Source organism: Arachis ipaensis, chromosome B10 (assembly GCF_059453495.1).
Source record: "Arachis ipaensis isolate K30076 ecotype BB chromosome B10, ASM5945349v1, whole genome shotgun sequence".
Classification (NCBI taxonomy): Eukaryota; Viridiplantae; Streptophyta; class Magnoliopsida; order Fabales; family Fabaceae; genus Arachis; species Arachis ipaensis.
The window spans coordinates 141,540,712-141,559,521 of NC_142435.1; the positions used below are offsets into that span (position 1 = coordinate 141,540,712).

Consider the following 18,810-nt stretch of genomic DNA (forward strand, 5'->3'; position numbering starts at 1 on the left):
AAACTCCTATGCTAACTAATGAACTGGTAAGGGCCAAGTAGCGCTAAACATCACCATTTGGCAAACTGCAAATTATTAGAATTCCTTCAATAAAATCCATTAACATCTGTACCCATTAAGTCGAAGATCCAAGTTAAATTTACCAGAGGTTATATCCTTAACAAACAAGGAAACTTTTTTACTGTATGAGAAAGGAAAATCATGACACCCATCTCACTAATATATCACGAGTCAAGATTACGGTCATAATCAAATGATAGGAAATTATAGCATTCCAAAAAAGAGGGATATATGCTAATAGCTAAGGACATGTACTTTGCATACTATTGAAATAGGAGGTTGAAGTCCATCACGCCTCATGGTTTCTGTGTTTGTGTACAAATATATAAAATTATATGTGAATAACAAGGAGGTAATGTTCATTTTAGTCCTTTGACTAAGTAGGAATAACTCCATTTAGGCAGACACTTAATCAAAGCTACCACACACATTGAAATATCTATTATTGTCAAAACAGATTTGAATGTAATGCTGCATCTCAATGAACTAAGCAATAGGCAAAGTGCGACACAATGGTTTTGAAAGATAAAGAGACTAAAATCAATGAAACAACAACCTATGCATTAGAAGATAAGAAGCATACTTGTTTTGCAATATGATCCCCGGATAGAAGCAATATTTCATTTATCATACAATACTCAATGCAATACAAGCAACAACACAACACAAGCAATATTTTATTTATCATACAATACTCAATGCAATACAAGCAACAACACAACACAAGCAATATTTCCTTTATCATACAATACCCTAGAAATCAATGAAGTTTACAACACAAGAATTACACTAACCTAAACTCGAAGCAAAAAGTTGAAGGGATTAGACCAAAAAGCTCTGAGCGAACACACAAATTAGTCTTCTAACAATCAACTACTGTGCAATGAGAGAGAGAGAGAGAGAGAGAGAGAGAGAGAGTTAGAGTTAGAGTTGTGGTTATATAATAAATACTAATTATGGAACGCACATTTAGCAAAGAAAAAACATGAAATTTGATATAACAAAGTACACTCTTTAAGAGCATGTTTATTCTCAACAATCTGAAACTAAATATTTAGGCAAAATTGAATTTACTATTCTCATCAATCATCAAACAAGAATGCATTATTAAAGAGAAAACTAGAAATCAATACTGCAGCTAGCATCAAGTTGGATTTCACCAGCTGGTATTGAGCTTCTGGATTCAATCAATGCTAATAGTAGCAATAGATAATGGACAATGATCAAAACAGAACTTTTATATATATATATTTGTATTATAATAGTAGCAATTCTAATAGTAGTAATAAAATCTCGGCATTCTACACCTAATATGTATATATATTTGTATCATAATAAATATATATTGGGACTTATTAAAAAAAAAGAAGAAGATGAAGAAAATAATATCTTAACTATTGGATGAAGAGGGAAGTGAAGGAGGGTGGTGCATGACAAGATCCATTGGAGATAACTGTCTTCTTCTCTTGTAAGAGTATTCTGCTTTAGTTTTATTCTATTTTAGTATTTGTGGATTGTGAGGCAGGCCTGTGCTAGTTTCGATCTCTGAGAGTAATATATAACTAGTAGATAATACCTTGAAAACTGAATCAATTGAGTAATTATCTCCAAGCCTAAATTATCCCCAATCCTAGGATCCACCAGTTCTTTAAGACCACCTCTAGGATCTGGTTGATAAAAAACTTGATGAAACTGTCACAAAAATCACCAAAAAAATTAGAAAAGAAGGAACATAAAGATAATCTGAATTACTTATGTATAGCCACTAAGCCATCTAATGTTATCAATTATCACACACAAAAGAAGAAGTAATGCATAGTAGGGTATCAAAATTCACCAAAGCTATAAGTCCCTTGATTTCAGCACCACCATTGATCACAGCTTCTTTAGCAGAAATAAGCTCATAAAGCTCCAAAAGCAAAGACATCTAATTTAGGAAAAACTCTGCCATATATATACTTGCAAATAAGAGAATAAAATGGTTCAATGGTATAATTAAATTTGATCCCTTAAGTGCATGTTCTGTTTTGCCATGTGAATGTGTCAATTTAAAGTAACAAATATGATTCATCATACTCTGGTGGCAGGTACATAGTGGGAGCTGATGAACTTCCAATATCAATCAGCTTTGCTTAGTCCGAAATTCGCAACTTGCAGATTAATTAATACACAGTATCTCACAGAATTATAGCACAAAGAAAAGAGTAACAAGATCACATAAGTCATCAAAATGTTTCATACCTTTCCATGGAAGATAGAAACTCAAGCTCAATCAGCATTATGTGAGATTATACCTGAAATTCACTAAATTGATAAAATAATTGATAAACCTACAACAATCTTAATCAGTATCAACAGCAACAAGAGGATAGAAACTACGGAAAAAAATTGATAAACCTAAAATTGGCACAGAAAAATTGAGCCCTAAGCACCAAAATCACAAAATCATATTATACTTGAAATTCACTAAGGGAGCGAATGCGACAAGAGCAGTGGTGGAGAGAGCTATGCGATGACGGCGATGAAGGAAGCAGACGCGATGAGAGCGGCGGAGGGAGCTCTGTAACGATGGCGACCAAGGGAGCAGACGCGACGAGAGCGGCGGCGGAAGGAGTTCGTGCGACACAAGGGATGACAGAGAGATCGTGCAATGCGAACGGCGGCAACGATGGAAGAAGCTCGTGCGACCAGAGAAGAAGCAGCTCGTGAGGAAGAAGCTCGTGTGTGAAGTGTGAATGAACGTGTGTGAATTGTGAATGAAGCTCGAGACACTAGGGTTAAGTTAGGCTTACATCAATATTTTCCGACGGTAAATTTTAAATTACAGACGGATTTTCCGTCTGTAATAATTTAATAAAATACAGCATTTTTGTCTATTTAATTACAGACAAATTTTCCGTCTGTAACCATTTCCCACAAAAAAATTAATTTTTCTGACAGAATTATCGACAGATTTTCTTTTTCATTTGTAATTTATATTAATTCATTTTTTTTCCGACAAAAAATTCCTCTGAAATTCCGTCTATATTTCTGTGGGATAAAATCTGTCGAAAATATCCATCTGTAATAACTAGTTTTCTAGTAGTGATCAAACCCATGTTTCGAATCAAAACTTGTGTCTCTTGTTTCTCTGCTCATGTTTTGAAAGAGGAGAAAATTAAAGAATTAATTTAATAGTGTAGCGAAGATTTTCATAGATAAATTACAATGATTTTGTTTTTTTATATTTATAATGATGCATTCAGTATCTTACTGTATGTCCTGCTCAACGGAAAATAATCAGTTTTAAACTATATTTCCTACATCTCAATTTGGCAATGGGCATAGCATAAGTTTATGAACATTCCTTTGAATTATGTTTCAATTTTATTTATCAACAAGTTCAAATAATTTTATATGTATATCTATGTTACAATTATTTAAGTTAATTATTTTTATGTTTATAATATGTAGAGATTTTTTTAAGTTGGTGATAGAAAGCAAAAGAAGTACATACTACAAAATCTTGGCAAGAAGTGGAAAAATGATAGATGTAAATTGTTTAATGACAATTATAATTAAAATTTTATTAGAGAGCAAAATCTAGCCTTGTGTCCAAAGGGAATTGGAGTCAGCTTGGAGCAATGGACAACTTTTATTGATTATAAATTAAAGTCAAGAACTCAGGTAATTGTATGAACACACACATTGTATATTTCACTTTATATGTGACAAGTTGTTAATTGAATATGCATGTGTACGAAATGCGTGAGAAAAATGCAGTTAATAAAAAAAAAAAACAATTCCTCATACACTTGGATCCGAGACGCTTGTTAGGAAGAAACACGAGTTTGTTGTGATTGAGTCCTAATCAAAATAATATTTTGTTATTTAATTTTTGTATGCGTTGAAATTGAATTTCTATTTATTGATTTGATAAAAAACTGCAAACAAGAGAAGTTTTACTAGAGCAGCTGAAATGTATCCAATTAGTTACAAGAAGAATGATGGATCTTTTGTTAATGATGAGGCTAGAGAGAAAAGTGTAAGCACTTTCATAATGATGATGGAGATTATCCTAATGATGATGCCTTTCTCAAATTTTTATCATAGGAACAATTAGCTTTGTTTCAAGCTAATAAGAGTTCTCCTAATGATGATGCCTATATCAAGTTATTTGGAAAAGAACATCTGGATCGCGTTAAAGGTGTGAAATTTGGTGTTTGTCCATCCCAAGTGATGAATTCTACTAATAGTTTTTGAGGGGTATATTCTTCATGCAATCGTAACTTTGATATGACTAAAATTCGCTCTATGGAAGTAGGATTACAAGAGAATAAAGCAACAATTTTCTTATTACAAGCCCAAGTGATATATTTTATTAATCATTGTATGAATGGAAAAGTGTCACATGACTTTTCTACAGCTATAAACAATGGGATAAATATTATATCTTCTTTTTTTTTGCCTGAATCTTTTATTGTCAATGATTTTATAAACAATGATTTAGTTATTGTTGTTCATTATCCTAATTTGTGCGGATGGTTTATGTGTAACACCCTGACTATCAAAATATCACGCTTCCGATTGCGTCACTTTGATAGCTCAGGTATTACGACGACTCTTAAAATATTTAATACTAACATAGGAGCCTGTTTAAAACTTAAACCGTATATTTCAAAAGACCGTTTAAAATAAAACATAAATTCATAATTACAACCATATACATACATATACACAGTATTAACTTACAAGCTTTATATAAAACAAAATCCTATCCCTCTTACAAATTGTGAAAAGTTAAAGGCGAGGGAAACATAATATCTAAAACAATACAAGGTAATCATATAAACAGAAAAGTAACAAGCTCTTTCGAACTTCTTTGTCCATATCCTGAAAAAGAAAAAACCTGTAGGGGAGTGAGAACATCGTCCTCGCTGGTTCTCACTATGGGGTTAAAGAATTGCTATAATAAGACACGTAAAAATAAAACTTTTTAAAGTACAGTGATCGATAGCCGCCTTATGGATCTTTTCAAAACCAAAGATTTATATTCCAAAATCTGAAATCAATTTTAAAAGAGAAATCTGTTAATTCTTCAAAAATCCAAGACCTTTTTAAAAGTTTTTCCTAGACAGCATGAATAACCAAGCTGTTCCAAGCATATGCTCAGTAAGTCTATGCTGAATCAGTTTAGTTTTTCATACTTTACTAAACCAGAAACGCAAACCAAACACGGCTTTCGGCTCAAACAATTCAATCAACGTCTAATTCATAACAATCCACTCAATTTCAGTCACAAACACAAGTAAGAAGATTCAACACAATCAAGCAGTTACATCAAGTAGAGCAATTAGCAGTTAAACATAATTATTCACATAGGCAAACCAATTACAATATGCACATCCAAACAATGTCACATAGATGCACATGATGAATGCCTGCCCTATGGCTGATGAGTCTCATCTGTCGGTTATAAAGCCAAAACCCGACATGTCCTGTAGTTATCCCTGTACAGAACACCAAATACAGAGCAAGTGGGACAACGCCGCAACCCTTGCATCTTATCCATGTACCCAGAGCAGGGGACAACTTCACCATGCCTCTTACCCAGGTGGTGTTACAGTTCTCAACCCAGAGCAAGCGGCGATAGAATTCCACCCTTGTATCTTACCCAGAGTTTCGAACTCTCAATCGGAGCAAGTGGATAACACCATTGCATCTTACCCGAAAGCCTATTACAATCAAATTCAACTTATTTTCATTATCATTCCAATTCATTCATAACCATTCATAATCATTTCCGCACTTCCTTCACAATCCATCTCAAATCAAATCTTCATTCATGCCATATAACGTTTTTTCTCAAATCACTTTTCTTTGAAAACAACGATCAAATTCATCTTTGACTCAATTCAAAATCCTTCTCACATGTCAAGCTATTTCAAACTCCCAAGCCACTTTTTCCTCAAAATCAATTCTTTTTTTTTTTTTAAATAAAGTCACTTTATGTAACATTTTCTCAAAACTTCCAAAAGACTTTCAAATATCATATCAAATGGGAATTCTCTTTGAAAAGACTCAAATCCTTCACTTTCAAATAATTCATTTAACTATTTTAAATCAAAGTTATTAATTAACAACCTTGGCAAAGTCTCAAGACTCTAGGGAAGGATAACCTACCTCATCTCTTAAATTCTTTAGAAATCCTTGGAATCATAGTTACTTAAATTGAAATCAATTAAAATGGAGATTTAAAACCAAAACCAAGGCATGTAAGTTAAAAGTTCCGAACCAATTTCAAAACCAAAATTATTTAAGCCCAAAAAAACCAATTTTTATTTCATTCTTAAATCAGAAATATTCCCAAAGGCTCGGAATTGTTTAGTCTTGCAAAATCAGAATTTAAAAAATACTTCAATAAGCATAACGAATTTAATTAATCAAAGTTCAGTTTCTTTTAAAATCCACTAAGATGCCTCCAAAGGTACTTCTTTAATCGAACTTCAAACATAGATCCTTTCATATTTAAATCAATCTTAAAAACATAAACTTTCCTTAAACAGATTAAACTCAAAAGACCTATTTCTTAATAAATCAAGAACCAAATAATAGAACCTCTCAAATCCAATCCTTTTCTAAATCACATTTGAAAACAGAATCTTAAAGCTCATAAAAATTTGGCAATATCTCTCCTAAAACTTGGACTTTGCCACCCTTTTTGGGTCCCAACGAAACCATTCTGCAACCCCTTCCACGAGTTCAAAACCAAATTAGTTTAAAATCAGACAAATTTCAAAGATTCAGATCATTCTCATATTTCAAGAAAAATAGATTCAAACTCAATTCAGTTTCAAGGAAGCAAACTCGTTTCCAAAACTTTAAAGAAATAATGCAGCATCCATCCATCTAACAAAACCAAACCGCAATCCAATCAAACAACAATCATATTCATCTTAAAACAACCCAACAATACATAAGACTTATACAATCAGTAAAAGCACATTTATCACATTAATATCCATTTATAATAATTCTAAACTATAAAATTGAGATATTTGAAAAAGCCTCTACCTTGATTGCGATTTAACCACGTGACCAAAATTCTTTTTCTCACAGCCCGCAACAACACAGCCTCAACCACAGTTCCTTACTGCTTCCGCAACAATAGCCACAACTTTAGATGCAATGAAAAATAACCAAAACTCACCCTAAAGCAATAACGCCACACATTCCTCAATAATGTAAAGCAGAAAAGCGACTAAATTAGTTTTCGGAGTAAAGCAACTTACTGAAATCGAAGATAAGTGGGGGAACAAAACCGCAGCGGCTTCGAGGAGCCCCAGCAATGATCAGAACTTCGGTGACGGCAGCTGTAACAACATGCAACGACAATAAAACTCTCGGAATCTTAAAAGGATGTAAACCAAACTCAAAGCCCTTACTGGCAGTGTTTTTGACAACGGCAGCGGCGTTCCCTGGTGGCAGAAGTGACGGTGGCTGGGCGCGAGTCTCCCCTCTCTCTCCTCAGCTCCCCGTGCTTTCTCTCTCTCTCTCTCTCTCTTCTTTGTGCGACCCGACGACTTCCCTCTCGACGGCACAACGGCGGCAATGACGACTGGGAACCAAGGACAGCAACGGCGAGCGAGACGTGATGGCGCGAGATGTCGGCAACAGCTCCTCAACTCGCGCTCATCCTTCCCTCGGTGGCGTCAGCGGCGACAGTTCAGCGGCTCCAGCGCATCTCCCTCTTCTTTTCTCCGTCAACAGCGGCCGGATCTCCTCTCTTCTTTGTCAGCAGTGGCGGCGACGGTGGCAATGACACCCACCGCGCCGCCTTCCCTTCTTCGCCCTCTCCTTGCTCTCCGCGGCCCCCTTCCCTCTTTCCCTTTCTTTCTTTTTCTTCTCTTCTTTTCTTTCTTTCTGCCGCTGGGTAAAGGGTAAAGGTGGCTAGGGTTTTGGTAGTGTGTGTGAGGGAGTGTGCTGTGTCACATGTGAGAGGGGTGGGGCGTGAGAGAGGTGAGTGAAGTGTGTTAGGGTTTGGGATGGTATGGGTTAGTCTAGATATTTTTATTAAAAATAGGAATAATAGTATAATTTTATAAAATAAATAAAAAGATAAATAATAATAAAAAATAAAATCATTTATTAAATTTTCATCTTTAAAATACCTTTCAATTACAATTTATAAATTATTTTTATTCAAATGCTAATTTAATAAAAATTGGAAATAAGTAAATTAGTTCTCCTTTATTTATAAGATAAGGTTAAAAATATCAAAATTAAAATATATAAAATATTTATTATTTTTTAATTATAAGAACTCTAAATAATAAATAAAAATTTACTCAACTTTTATATATATATATATATATTTCTAAAAAAATAATTTTAAATAAATATAATAGATCATAAATAATTTATTAATAACTTTTTAAAATTTGGGTGTTACATTATGCCTATTAATATTAGACTTAAATTATTAGTTGGACGGATCATATGATGGATGCATGTGAATAACCACAAAGCAAACTCCCATGACTTGTTTTAATATAGATTTGCATGCTCTTATTTGGTATTCATGTTTTTCTTGTGCAAGTTTTGTTGTTATGGAATCATAGCACTTGAAGCCTGTTGTATGAGTTTCTCTCTACTTGGTCACAACTACTGTTTTGGTCTTTTTGTACTATTTATAACTAATTTGTTCATGGGTTATGCTATTATTGCCACTTAAGTAAAAAAGTCTTTATTTAATAAAATAATTTGTTGGTTTTTGTTTTATTTTAACATATTTTTATTTTATTTCAATCTTAGGTTGCAGAATCTATCACTAATGGAGATAAAGCTATCTTCTACTATTTTATGAAGTGATTATAGATTTTTATGATTAAAGTGATTAAAGATTTTTATGATAAAAACGATTGCTTATTTTAGGCTTTTAACATAGTTAAATATTAGAAGTAAAACTCTTTTCTAATTCAATTTTAGAATTGTGTTATTTAAATTTACATATTATGTAAATATAGTTGCTAAACATTTATTGTGTTGGATTTATAATTATGTAAGACTTATTAAATATATATTATATTTTGAAATGCAATGTTCGTATTATTTTAGTAGATTTTTTTACTTTATTTTGAGGTGTAGATTTTAATGTTGTAGTAGTTATATATATCAGGATTAAAGCATTAGGAAATAGTTTTATATATAAATTTGTTTATTTTATAAAAAAAACATGCTGCAAGTATTGCGGCAGTTACAAAAATGCCACAAAAATCAGCTTTAATTTTCGTTATTTTTTTGGGACAGTTCAAAACCGCCGTGACTGTCCAACATAAACTTTCAAAATCGTGTTTTGCGGTGGTTGCCTAAACCACCGCCAAACATCCGCACTTCCTGCTTCAAGCACATAGTGGTGGTTCAAAACCGCCACGATTTGCCGAGTGTCTCTTGCGGTGGTTATTCCAGTGGTTCTTCAAAACCACCGCCGCTGCTGTGAAAACGGTTGACCTGACCACGTTTTGGGCATCGCCGCGACCCGAACATAGCGGCAGTTTAAACCGCTGCTAACCACCCAAAAAACCGCCGCCGCTTCTCTATTTTGTTGTAGTGTAAATATAATTGTTAACTGATCAGATTAAAATCAATATATATACATAAATATCAAAGAAAAATACTAAAATAATTTAAAAATATGATCTATTAGCGCACATATGAGATAATTTAAAAATATATAGCTTAAAATTGGATAATATTAATTATAAAAATATATTAAGTATGGACATTATATGTATAAAATTATAGATATTATGTATGTGAAATTGGATGTTAAGTTAAAATATTTTTACAAATTTTATTATACAATTCATATTTTTACATATTAATGTAATTGTTATAAATATAAAATAGAATATGAAATATAAAAAAATGATGAAACAAATTTCAATTCAGATGATCAAATTCTAATGTTATAAAATAGAAAAAAATAATGAAATGGTTGATATGAACTTAATAAGTATTATAATAAAGAGTTTAATTTTGGTGTATTGATAATATAAAATATTTTATACAATTATGCGATTATATCTATTTTTTTAGATAATTATTTACCCGGTGAAAAAAATAATAATTATTTTTATGATGTGATATTACGTACGTACGTGATTAAATACACGTGTAAAATTATTTTACATGGTAGTACGTAAAATTAAATTTTTATAATAAAAAGGAAACAAATTAAAAAATATAAAATAAAAAATAAAGGCAATACTCAAAAAAATATATTTTACCGTGAAGGGAAATTGAACACTTACAAAATTGCGATAAATAAAAATTTTCTTCATTAAAATAGAAAGCTTTGTGCTGTTTGAAAATCTTAGTGGTAAAAATTATTTTGTAAACAAACATAAAGAGTTAGCAAATTATATTAAAAAGAAAATAAAGTCATGAGCAATTAACACCTTACTTTTATTAGTTGGGACTTTGGGAGAAAATCCAATTTTAGTATATTAAGTAGATTATTTTATATAATTATAATAAAGATATTTTTCTAAATTAGTATAATCATACATTATTCATTAAATACTAATTGTAATAAAGATATTTTTCTAAAAAGAATAGTGCTTTCATTACATGAGAATAGTACTTTCTAAAAATAAAGATATTTTCCTAAATTAGTATAATCATGCATTATTCATTAAATGCTAATTACAATATAATTATAATAAAGATATTTTTCTAAAAATAATTTTAAAAAGAGAATAGTGCTTTTATTACATGAGAATAGTACTTTCTAAAAATAAAGATATTTTTCTAAATTAGTATAATAATGCATTATTACTTAAATGCTAATTATAGTATAATTATAATATTAATAAAGATATTTTTATAAAATAAACTTAGAAGAGAAAATATAGTGCATTCATTTTGGCGGAAAAATGGATTCATGAGAAATCGACACCTCACATCCATTAGCTGGGGAAAAACCCAGTTTTAGTATATTAAGTAGATTTTAATTGAGTTCCGCTAGGGAGACAATGAAGTATCTATACAATATGTACAATGGGCTGTTTATTTAGCCCAATATGTATTAATAATGTAAATTAAACATCATTATCCCTAATTTCTAGTTGCCATTTTGTGATATCTACCCCCAATTTACCCCAAATTCTTTCACGTTAACCCTTCATCACCCACCATTACCTATCCTCCAAAAAACTCCATTGTTTGATCCGCACAAAATCCCCCTTTCTCCGTCGCCCCGCCGTGTGCGTAGTAACTTGTGTCCTACCGCTCTGTTTCTGCACGACGTGTAGCCTCCGTTCCTGCCGATCGAAACTGTCACGCTCCGTCTCCTCGCGCCAACGCCCTTGCCGGAAGAACCTCCGTCAATCCTCACGCGGTCGAACATCCGTGACCTGCAACTATCAGCGTCGCCGACGTGAGTTGCAGCCCCGAACCCCCGCGCTCGCATCATCCCAGCGCTGTTGCCTGGGTCTTGTTGAATTACTCGAAGAATAAACATCTACGAAAACTGAGAAAGTGAATATCCAAAATCATACAAAAACGAACATCCAACGTGAACGTGTATAAATCATAACCAGCAATCATCGTCTACAACTAAGCACCCAAGAATAACCATCCACGTTCACAGAGAAAGTGAACATCTGGCGACAGGAAGAAGGCACAAACCAACTGCGACGAAGGCGCTGGACGTCTGGGTTGCTGCGGTGCTGCGAGCTCGACTCACACAATATGCGCGTCCTCCCTACATATGGTGGCCTGTGCGAACGACGACGCTAGTCGGAAGAGTGTCGGCGAGATATCCGACGGCGACTGGTAACCGACTAACCGTGGCGGCACTGTATCGGCTTTTGCTTCGAGGAGAGAGTGAGAGAAGAGTTTACACCGTATTGAGAGAGGGAGATAATCCTAATTTGATTCTAACGGGAATTATGATTTGATTCAAATTTTAAATGGAAAACTACTCAAAATTAATTAATTGCCATAACTAACGGGAATCGTGATTTGATTCAAATTTTAAATTGGAAACTACTCAAAATTAATCAATTGCCTCTAATTTAATTCTAATTTTAATTTAACTCCATTGTACACATTGTATAAAACATATATTGGATCCTCATACTTTTCCATTTTAATATTAGGATAACCATCTGCACACCTAGTGAATTGGGTATCCGATATATCTATTGACTATTGTTCACATTATTTAGTATTTTCATTATCTACCTATACTTTTCTAAATTAAACGATATAATAATGTCTGTAAGTAATATAAACGACGTCAAAATTAAAAACTTTTAACTGTTTTGGGCTAAAAATTTTTGTCTTCCAAATATTTTTGTGCAAAATTGCTCACACTGCAAAAATTGGTATAAAAATGTGAGATTTTTTCCCAATCTAAAATGTTGATAGTGCTTTTTCTTGATTAAATTAAGCGGATTCGACTTTTATTTAGCTACATTATGCCAGATTGAGCTTAACTCATGTATCACGTTTAAGAGAGTGAAAATCGATATTTTACATAAAATTAAGAGTGTAAATTAGACACACATAAAATATTAAATAAATTATAATATAATCTAAATAGTAAAATTTATAATTTAAAATAAGTAGAATCGAATGACTTTTTAATACCGTAATATTGGGAGATTTGATTTAAATCAAAATTTTAATACCTTGATCATAGGTTAAAAAAATGGATATTAAATTATTCATGACACAAATAAAAACAAAAGAAAAGAAAAATGACAATATTACTACAACTAATTAAACATAAAAAATGACAAAAAATTATCAATTTAGATTGATCTAGTAGTTAATTTATTAGTATGTTTAAGTAAGTATTTAATTCAAAATTTTAAATACTGTCTTATGCATATAATAATTTATTGACCAATAAATTTTTAAATATAACTTAAACTTACAGTGAATTAGTATTTGATTTACTGAATTAGAGAATACCAGAAAAAAATAACCAAAAGAAAAAAGCTTTGATTTTTATTGGATTTAATATATAGAAGCAAAGGGAAAAAGTCCCCAATTCAAAGCTTTGAACACTTTTTGGTCCTGCTAGGTATACATGCGTTGATGATAATGGTTATTGGTTTATGACCATTCAATTCCAAGTGTAATTAAATTCATACTTTCCGGTTTGTGGATTCAGCATCTTTCCACCATCACGATATATTTTCCATGAACAAAAAATACAAGCATCTCGATCTTCATGATAAACATCTAAATAGTGATTGTTGTATTTTTCTCCTGGCCAATCAAAACTGCAAAAGAATAGTGTTGTAATGAAACGAATAAGACTTGGTTTAAATCCAAATTGGTAGGACTTGTTAGGGGGGACTGTGTGAATCCCCAAATCATCGTCCTTAGATTTGCAATGAATTGTGAGATCCACGTCTAAGCTGTTGATTAATTCCACTGTTACCCTGTGACCGATATTTATGCTTTGGTTTGCATCTGATACTAATGGTATGATGCATGATGATAAGATGAGTGTAAGTGATATAAAGGTGGAGGTAATCATATTCTTTGAAGTCATAGATTAGATTTAAGATGATACTAGTATATATATTTGTGTCCTGCATAAGATATAATATACAAAAAAAAAAATTTAAATAAAACTACGTATATATAGTAATTTTTGTTTTATACAATTCATTAAATTTAAAGTTTAACTATTTTTAAATATAACAATTATTCATTAGAAGAAGAGAATACGAATACTTTTATCGAATTAGATAAAAATTGAGACCGATTAAATAATTTAATTAATTTAATTAAATTTTTATCTAATAATTTTTAGTTATAACTTTATATAAAATTAACTGCATCTAAATTTTTAAAAAACAATAAACACGCTCTATTTTAGACAGAATTTGAAACTAATAAAATGCATCTCACCTTTTTCTATTTTTATTTTTAAGTAATTTAGGAAAAAAATCTTAGGTATCAAAGAATTTCCCCATATATAAACACTCATCATTAAGTTTAAACACGCTCTTTATAATTATGAGTTAAGTGTGTGTTGGAATGTATTTAAGTGGTAAGAAAAAAATTTTCTTCTATATGTATCCCATGGTAACACATGTTATCCACGTCAGAAGGTTTGTTGAAGATTCATTTCTAAATTTAATATAAAAAACTTTTAAAATTTTGAACCCACTATCTTACTTATTAATGTGTTAATAAATTAATAAAAAATTAATTACTATTTTAGATAACACATATCTTAAGAGAAGATAATCAAAATATAGATAACTAATTTAATGTATACCCAACTCAACTAACTTTCTAAAAATTTAATTTTAAAATTTTTAAAAATTAATTTTGTCTTAAAAAAAATAAGCCCCTTGCTACTGCACTCTACAACGTTGTCATGCCCCTCCTTTTTTTCTCTGTCGTGATGTTGCGTTTCTCTCACTATCCACACTATCGTTTCTGGATGGCTTTTCACTGGTCATCACGTCGCTACATTCCCGCGCATTCTCTTTCAAACGCTTCTTACCACAGCGCCGTGTTCTCTCCTCTAAACCTTCGCAAACCATCCCTTCTCATTTATACCTACGCGTTGTGGAGCCATCATCTCCGCACCCATCTCATGTCGCCTCATCGCGTGACGTCCTTCTTCTTCTTCTTCTTCTTCTTCTTCTTCTTTTTCTAAATTTTGAATGATTCTTTTTAGAGAAAAGGACAAATAGGTTCCTTACCTTTTGCCCCGTGGACATTTTCGTTCCTGAGCATTTGAAAATACTTTTAAATCTCCGATCTTAGCAAATATTGGATGGATGAGTCCCTCCGTGGAATTGCCTCCGCCGGACCCGTCGGAAAAGTCTGATCTGACTCCCGTGAGGATGACGTGGGACGCCTGGTTGACAGCTGGACTGCTGAGTGGAAAGTTCCATTCGAAAATTGGACAATGAAGTCCCTGCACCACTAAACTACGTCGTTTTGCCATCCTACCCTAATTTTTAAATTGATTGTCCTTCTTGCTCGAGGCCAGTGGTGAGGAGCTCAACGTTCATCAACCATGGGTGCTAATGGAGCATCAACAACGTCGAGAAGAAGCCACAGGGGAGTAAGAGAGGAAGATTCTGCTTCAAGCTCAGACCCTTATGTTCTTTACGACAGAGACCTGAAGGATGATGTCGCCCGGAGATGCTTCTGTGGAGTTTATGCGATAATGTATATGTCGAGGAGGATTAGGAACCCAAAGAGAGTCTTCCTGGGTTGCCCATTCTATAAGGTAAGATAAGAAACCTGTGAATTTTGTTCTGTTGGAATGATTTTATATGGTGCCTTATTTTTGGAAATTTGACAGGGTAACCAACCGCACTGCAAGTTTTTTCTTTGGGTGGATGAGCATCTTGCTAGAATTGGTCACAGTGGTTGCGTCCTCGATAAAAGACCTCTGGTTGAGAAAAAGCCAGAAGTTGTTGAAGAGGATGAGGGATTTCATCATAGGATTGCTATTCTGGAGGAGAAGGTTACTGTGCTGGAGAAGAAAAAAACTCCCTTAGCTTGTTGTGTTGTTATTGTTGTATGTGCTGTTGTGGCTGCATTTTATGTATGTAGTCACTGAGCAATGAATTGTAGAAATTAGAGTTGGAAAATGTCTTGATCCTGATTTTTTTTGTGTATTGAAACATGGTCTTTAGGGAAGATTTGTATCCTATTATCTATCTAAATGCAGTTAAAGCTATGATATCAATAGGGTGTTGAAATTATGTTGTCAATATGTGAAGAAGCCTTGAATGATTGAGTGAAGTAGGCATAAAAGTTGTATACTTAACCACATAACATATATTGAAAGTCTGGTAAACATCTTTGCGACAGGCACATTTTCTAAAAGCTGTCCAAAGAGAACAAATCTGCTCAAGTGTATAGTATTATGAAGCTTAACATCACAAAAGTAAGCCTCAAACACCTAACAAGATTGCAACAGTTTATAAAAGCCTAAGAGCTTCTTCAAAAAGACACTAATTCTCCAAAAAAAAAAATATTGTTGTCACATTCAACTTTCCTAAATGCTATTACAAGGCATAGTGGGTTGTCCAAGATGTCATATTTCTTCATGTCTTTGGATTGATGGATGGTGGATTAGGAATGAATTTTAACAGTCTTGTTGTTGCTGTGCTTGCTGCTGCCATTGTCTCCTTGGAAGCTACTGTACTCGGTCCTGGCCTGACTTGAGATGGTTGAGGCTGTGGTGGTGCAGGCTGACTTGGAGGTGGTAGTGAAGTGGCGCAAATTGGGGCAGGCGGCCTGAATATCTTCTGTTTGGGCCTGATCTTCGAAGTTTTTGGTTGAACTGTTTCGTGAGTTGTGGATGGAACTTGGAGTGGAGGCCTAAATAGTGTACGTCTAGTTACACGACCTGGCTGGGGTTGGTCTGCCACGGGAGTTGGTGTTATAGGGTTTGGTGTTGCTGGCACAGTAGTTGGAACCTGGTTCTGATACATAAGACAGTATTCATGAGACTTAGGATAAATAACAGTTTAAAGGGTTAATGTAAGACCCAAAACCTTTGAAAAAGGGCTATCATTAGCTAATTTCAAATTCAGTGTTTCTGTAGCTTTAATTTCAGAAATTTCTTTATTAAAGAAAATTAAAGCGAGTTTTGATTTATTGAATTTGAGATAAGTTATGATTATTATCCAATTTGATAATTATTGGATTATTTGCTATAATTATATTATAAAGTTGATAGTTGTGAAATAATAAGGATTTTTATATGATTTGGATTAAATAATTAATATTTTAAATATTAATACTGTTACTTTGGAAAATAAAGGGTTTAATTATATTATTTCTAATTATTTTGATTTGGGCATTTTATGGAAAATAATTTGTACAATTGATGATCAAATAGTATTTTTCTATATGTAATTAGTATGGGATTTAATTTGGGTTTCAATTACTATATTACCCCATAATTTTATTAAAAAATTACCTAAACTACCCCTAACCCTAAAAACCCTAACCCAGTTAACCTTTCCCTCTAACCCTACAGCCACAAAACCCTCCCCCAACAACCAGCAGCAGCAACGCTGCAATGGAAAAGGAAAACAGAGGCAAAATCAGGGATAGGGGAAGAAGGGGGAAGCAGGGAAGGGAGATCCGAGAGGGGAGGAGGCCGACGCAGCCGCCGAGCCCGTCACTGTGCCGATTCGTCGCGCGAGGAGCTCGTGCCGTCGCCGATCATCCTTGCGCAGCATCAGAGGAAGAACCGCGACCTGAAGAGAGCGCGAGCCATAACCACCGATGGAGAAGGAGGAGCGAGCGCGGAGAAGGTGAAGTCGCCGCTGTCGCCGGCACCTCCAGCCCGCGTCACCGCCGAACGCGCCGTGACCTCTGCCGTCGCCAGTCTGGTTTGCTCTGCCGTCGTGCCGTTGAGGAGAAGGCTGTCCAGACACACCGAACAGGAGAGACAGAGAGATCTGAGGCTGAGCTGGGGTTCAACCACCATGCCCAGCCGTGCTTGCGTCGCCGGCGCCGCCTCGGTTGGAACTGTCGCCGTCAAAAAGGGGTTCAGGACGCCGGAGGTGTCACTGCGGGAGAAGAAAGCTGCATCTCTGTGATTCTGACCCCTAGGGATGGTTCTGTGACTTCCGGGACCACCGCTGGAGCTCCGGGCTGAGCTTCTGCCACTTGAGACACTGCTGCCGTCGCCGAAAAAGTATGCCGGTAAGGGTTTCGAACTTGGTTTTCGTTTCTTGTGGGATTATGGGAGTTTTATTGTCGCGGCATGTTGGTTTCAGTCACTATCGCTGGAGTCCGGTCGCCGCTGCTGCTTGAGGTGGCTGCCGGGGCTACCGCCAAACCGGTTCAGAGGCCGTTGCTATTTTTGTTTTCGTATTACAGTAAGTATTTTACGTTTCGAAAACCTCCGCGTTAATGTCCTGTTATGTATATTAAGGTCTTTGCGGTATTAATGTGTTAGGAGTTAGAATCCGGTTTGCTTATGCCGCTTGTAGCTGTTTCTGCTTTTGAGAGAGCAAGCAGAGCCAAGGTTTTGATTGCCGGTGATTTCGGGCCGAGCAAAAAGGAGTCAGTTAACGAGTTTGGGATGTAGTTTCAATGTGTTGAGGTAGGGGCGCTTTCCAAAAACTATATTTTGTGTATTGGAATTATTACATATGGATACTGGTGCGAGATATTGTGTATTTGGTGATTGTATCTGCCTTATGTATTATTTGATTGACTCGAATGACTATGGATGTTGGTTTGGTTGAATTGTTGTGCGGCTTTGTGAAATGTAATGTCTGAAGTTGATTCTTTAAAGATTTGAGATATGAGTTTAATCCGTTGAGGATTGGTTTGAATTGATTCAATTATTTTGATGATGTGAAAGATAGAATACTCTTGAAATTCAGCCTAGGTTGCTTAAATTGATTTGGTTTTGATAAATGATTTAATGCTGAACCGATTCTTTAAAGCTTTGGAAAGGAGTTGATTCAGTTGATATTGGTGTGATTTTGAAACGGTTTTCTTGAGATATGCCAATGAGGCGACTGTTGGATTTAGCTTGATTTTGAATTGATTTTGGATTCTGGACTGTTGAAAAGGATTGTGGAACGGTTTAGTGGGGACCCGAACCGGGTGGCAAAGTCCAAGTTTTAGGGGAGGTGCTGCCGAAATTTCTATAAAATCCGAGTCTTTATTGAATGTTGTCTGGAAAAATGATGAGTTAAAGACTTCTACTATTTTACTTGAATTATCAAGAAAAGAATGATTCAT

General features: G+C 34.1%; 1 protein-coding gene and 1 pseudogene across 1 annotated transcript; both read left to right on the forward strand.

Annotated features, from left to right (window-relative positions):
- The first annotated feature begins 15,100 nt into the window (after window positions 1-15,100).
- LOC148581943 (uncharacterized) lies at window positions 15,101-15,652 on the forward strand. The gene is made up of 2 exons (XM_088494590.1): window positions 15,101-15,316; window positions 15,392-15,652. The coding sequence occupies exons 1-2, from the start codon at window positions 15,101-15,103 to the stop codon at window positions 15,650-15,652; spliced, it is 477 nt and encodes a 158-aa protein (XP_088350716.1).
- Window positions 15,653-17,125: 1,473 nt separating this feature from the next.
- LOC148581944 (uncharacterized) lies at window positions 17,126-18,145 on the forward strand (annotated as a pseudogene).
- Window positions 18,146-18,810: the final 665 nt, after the last annotated feature.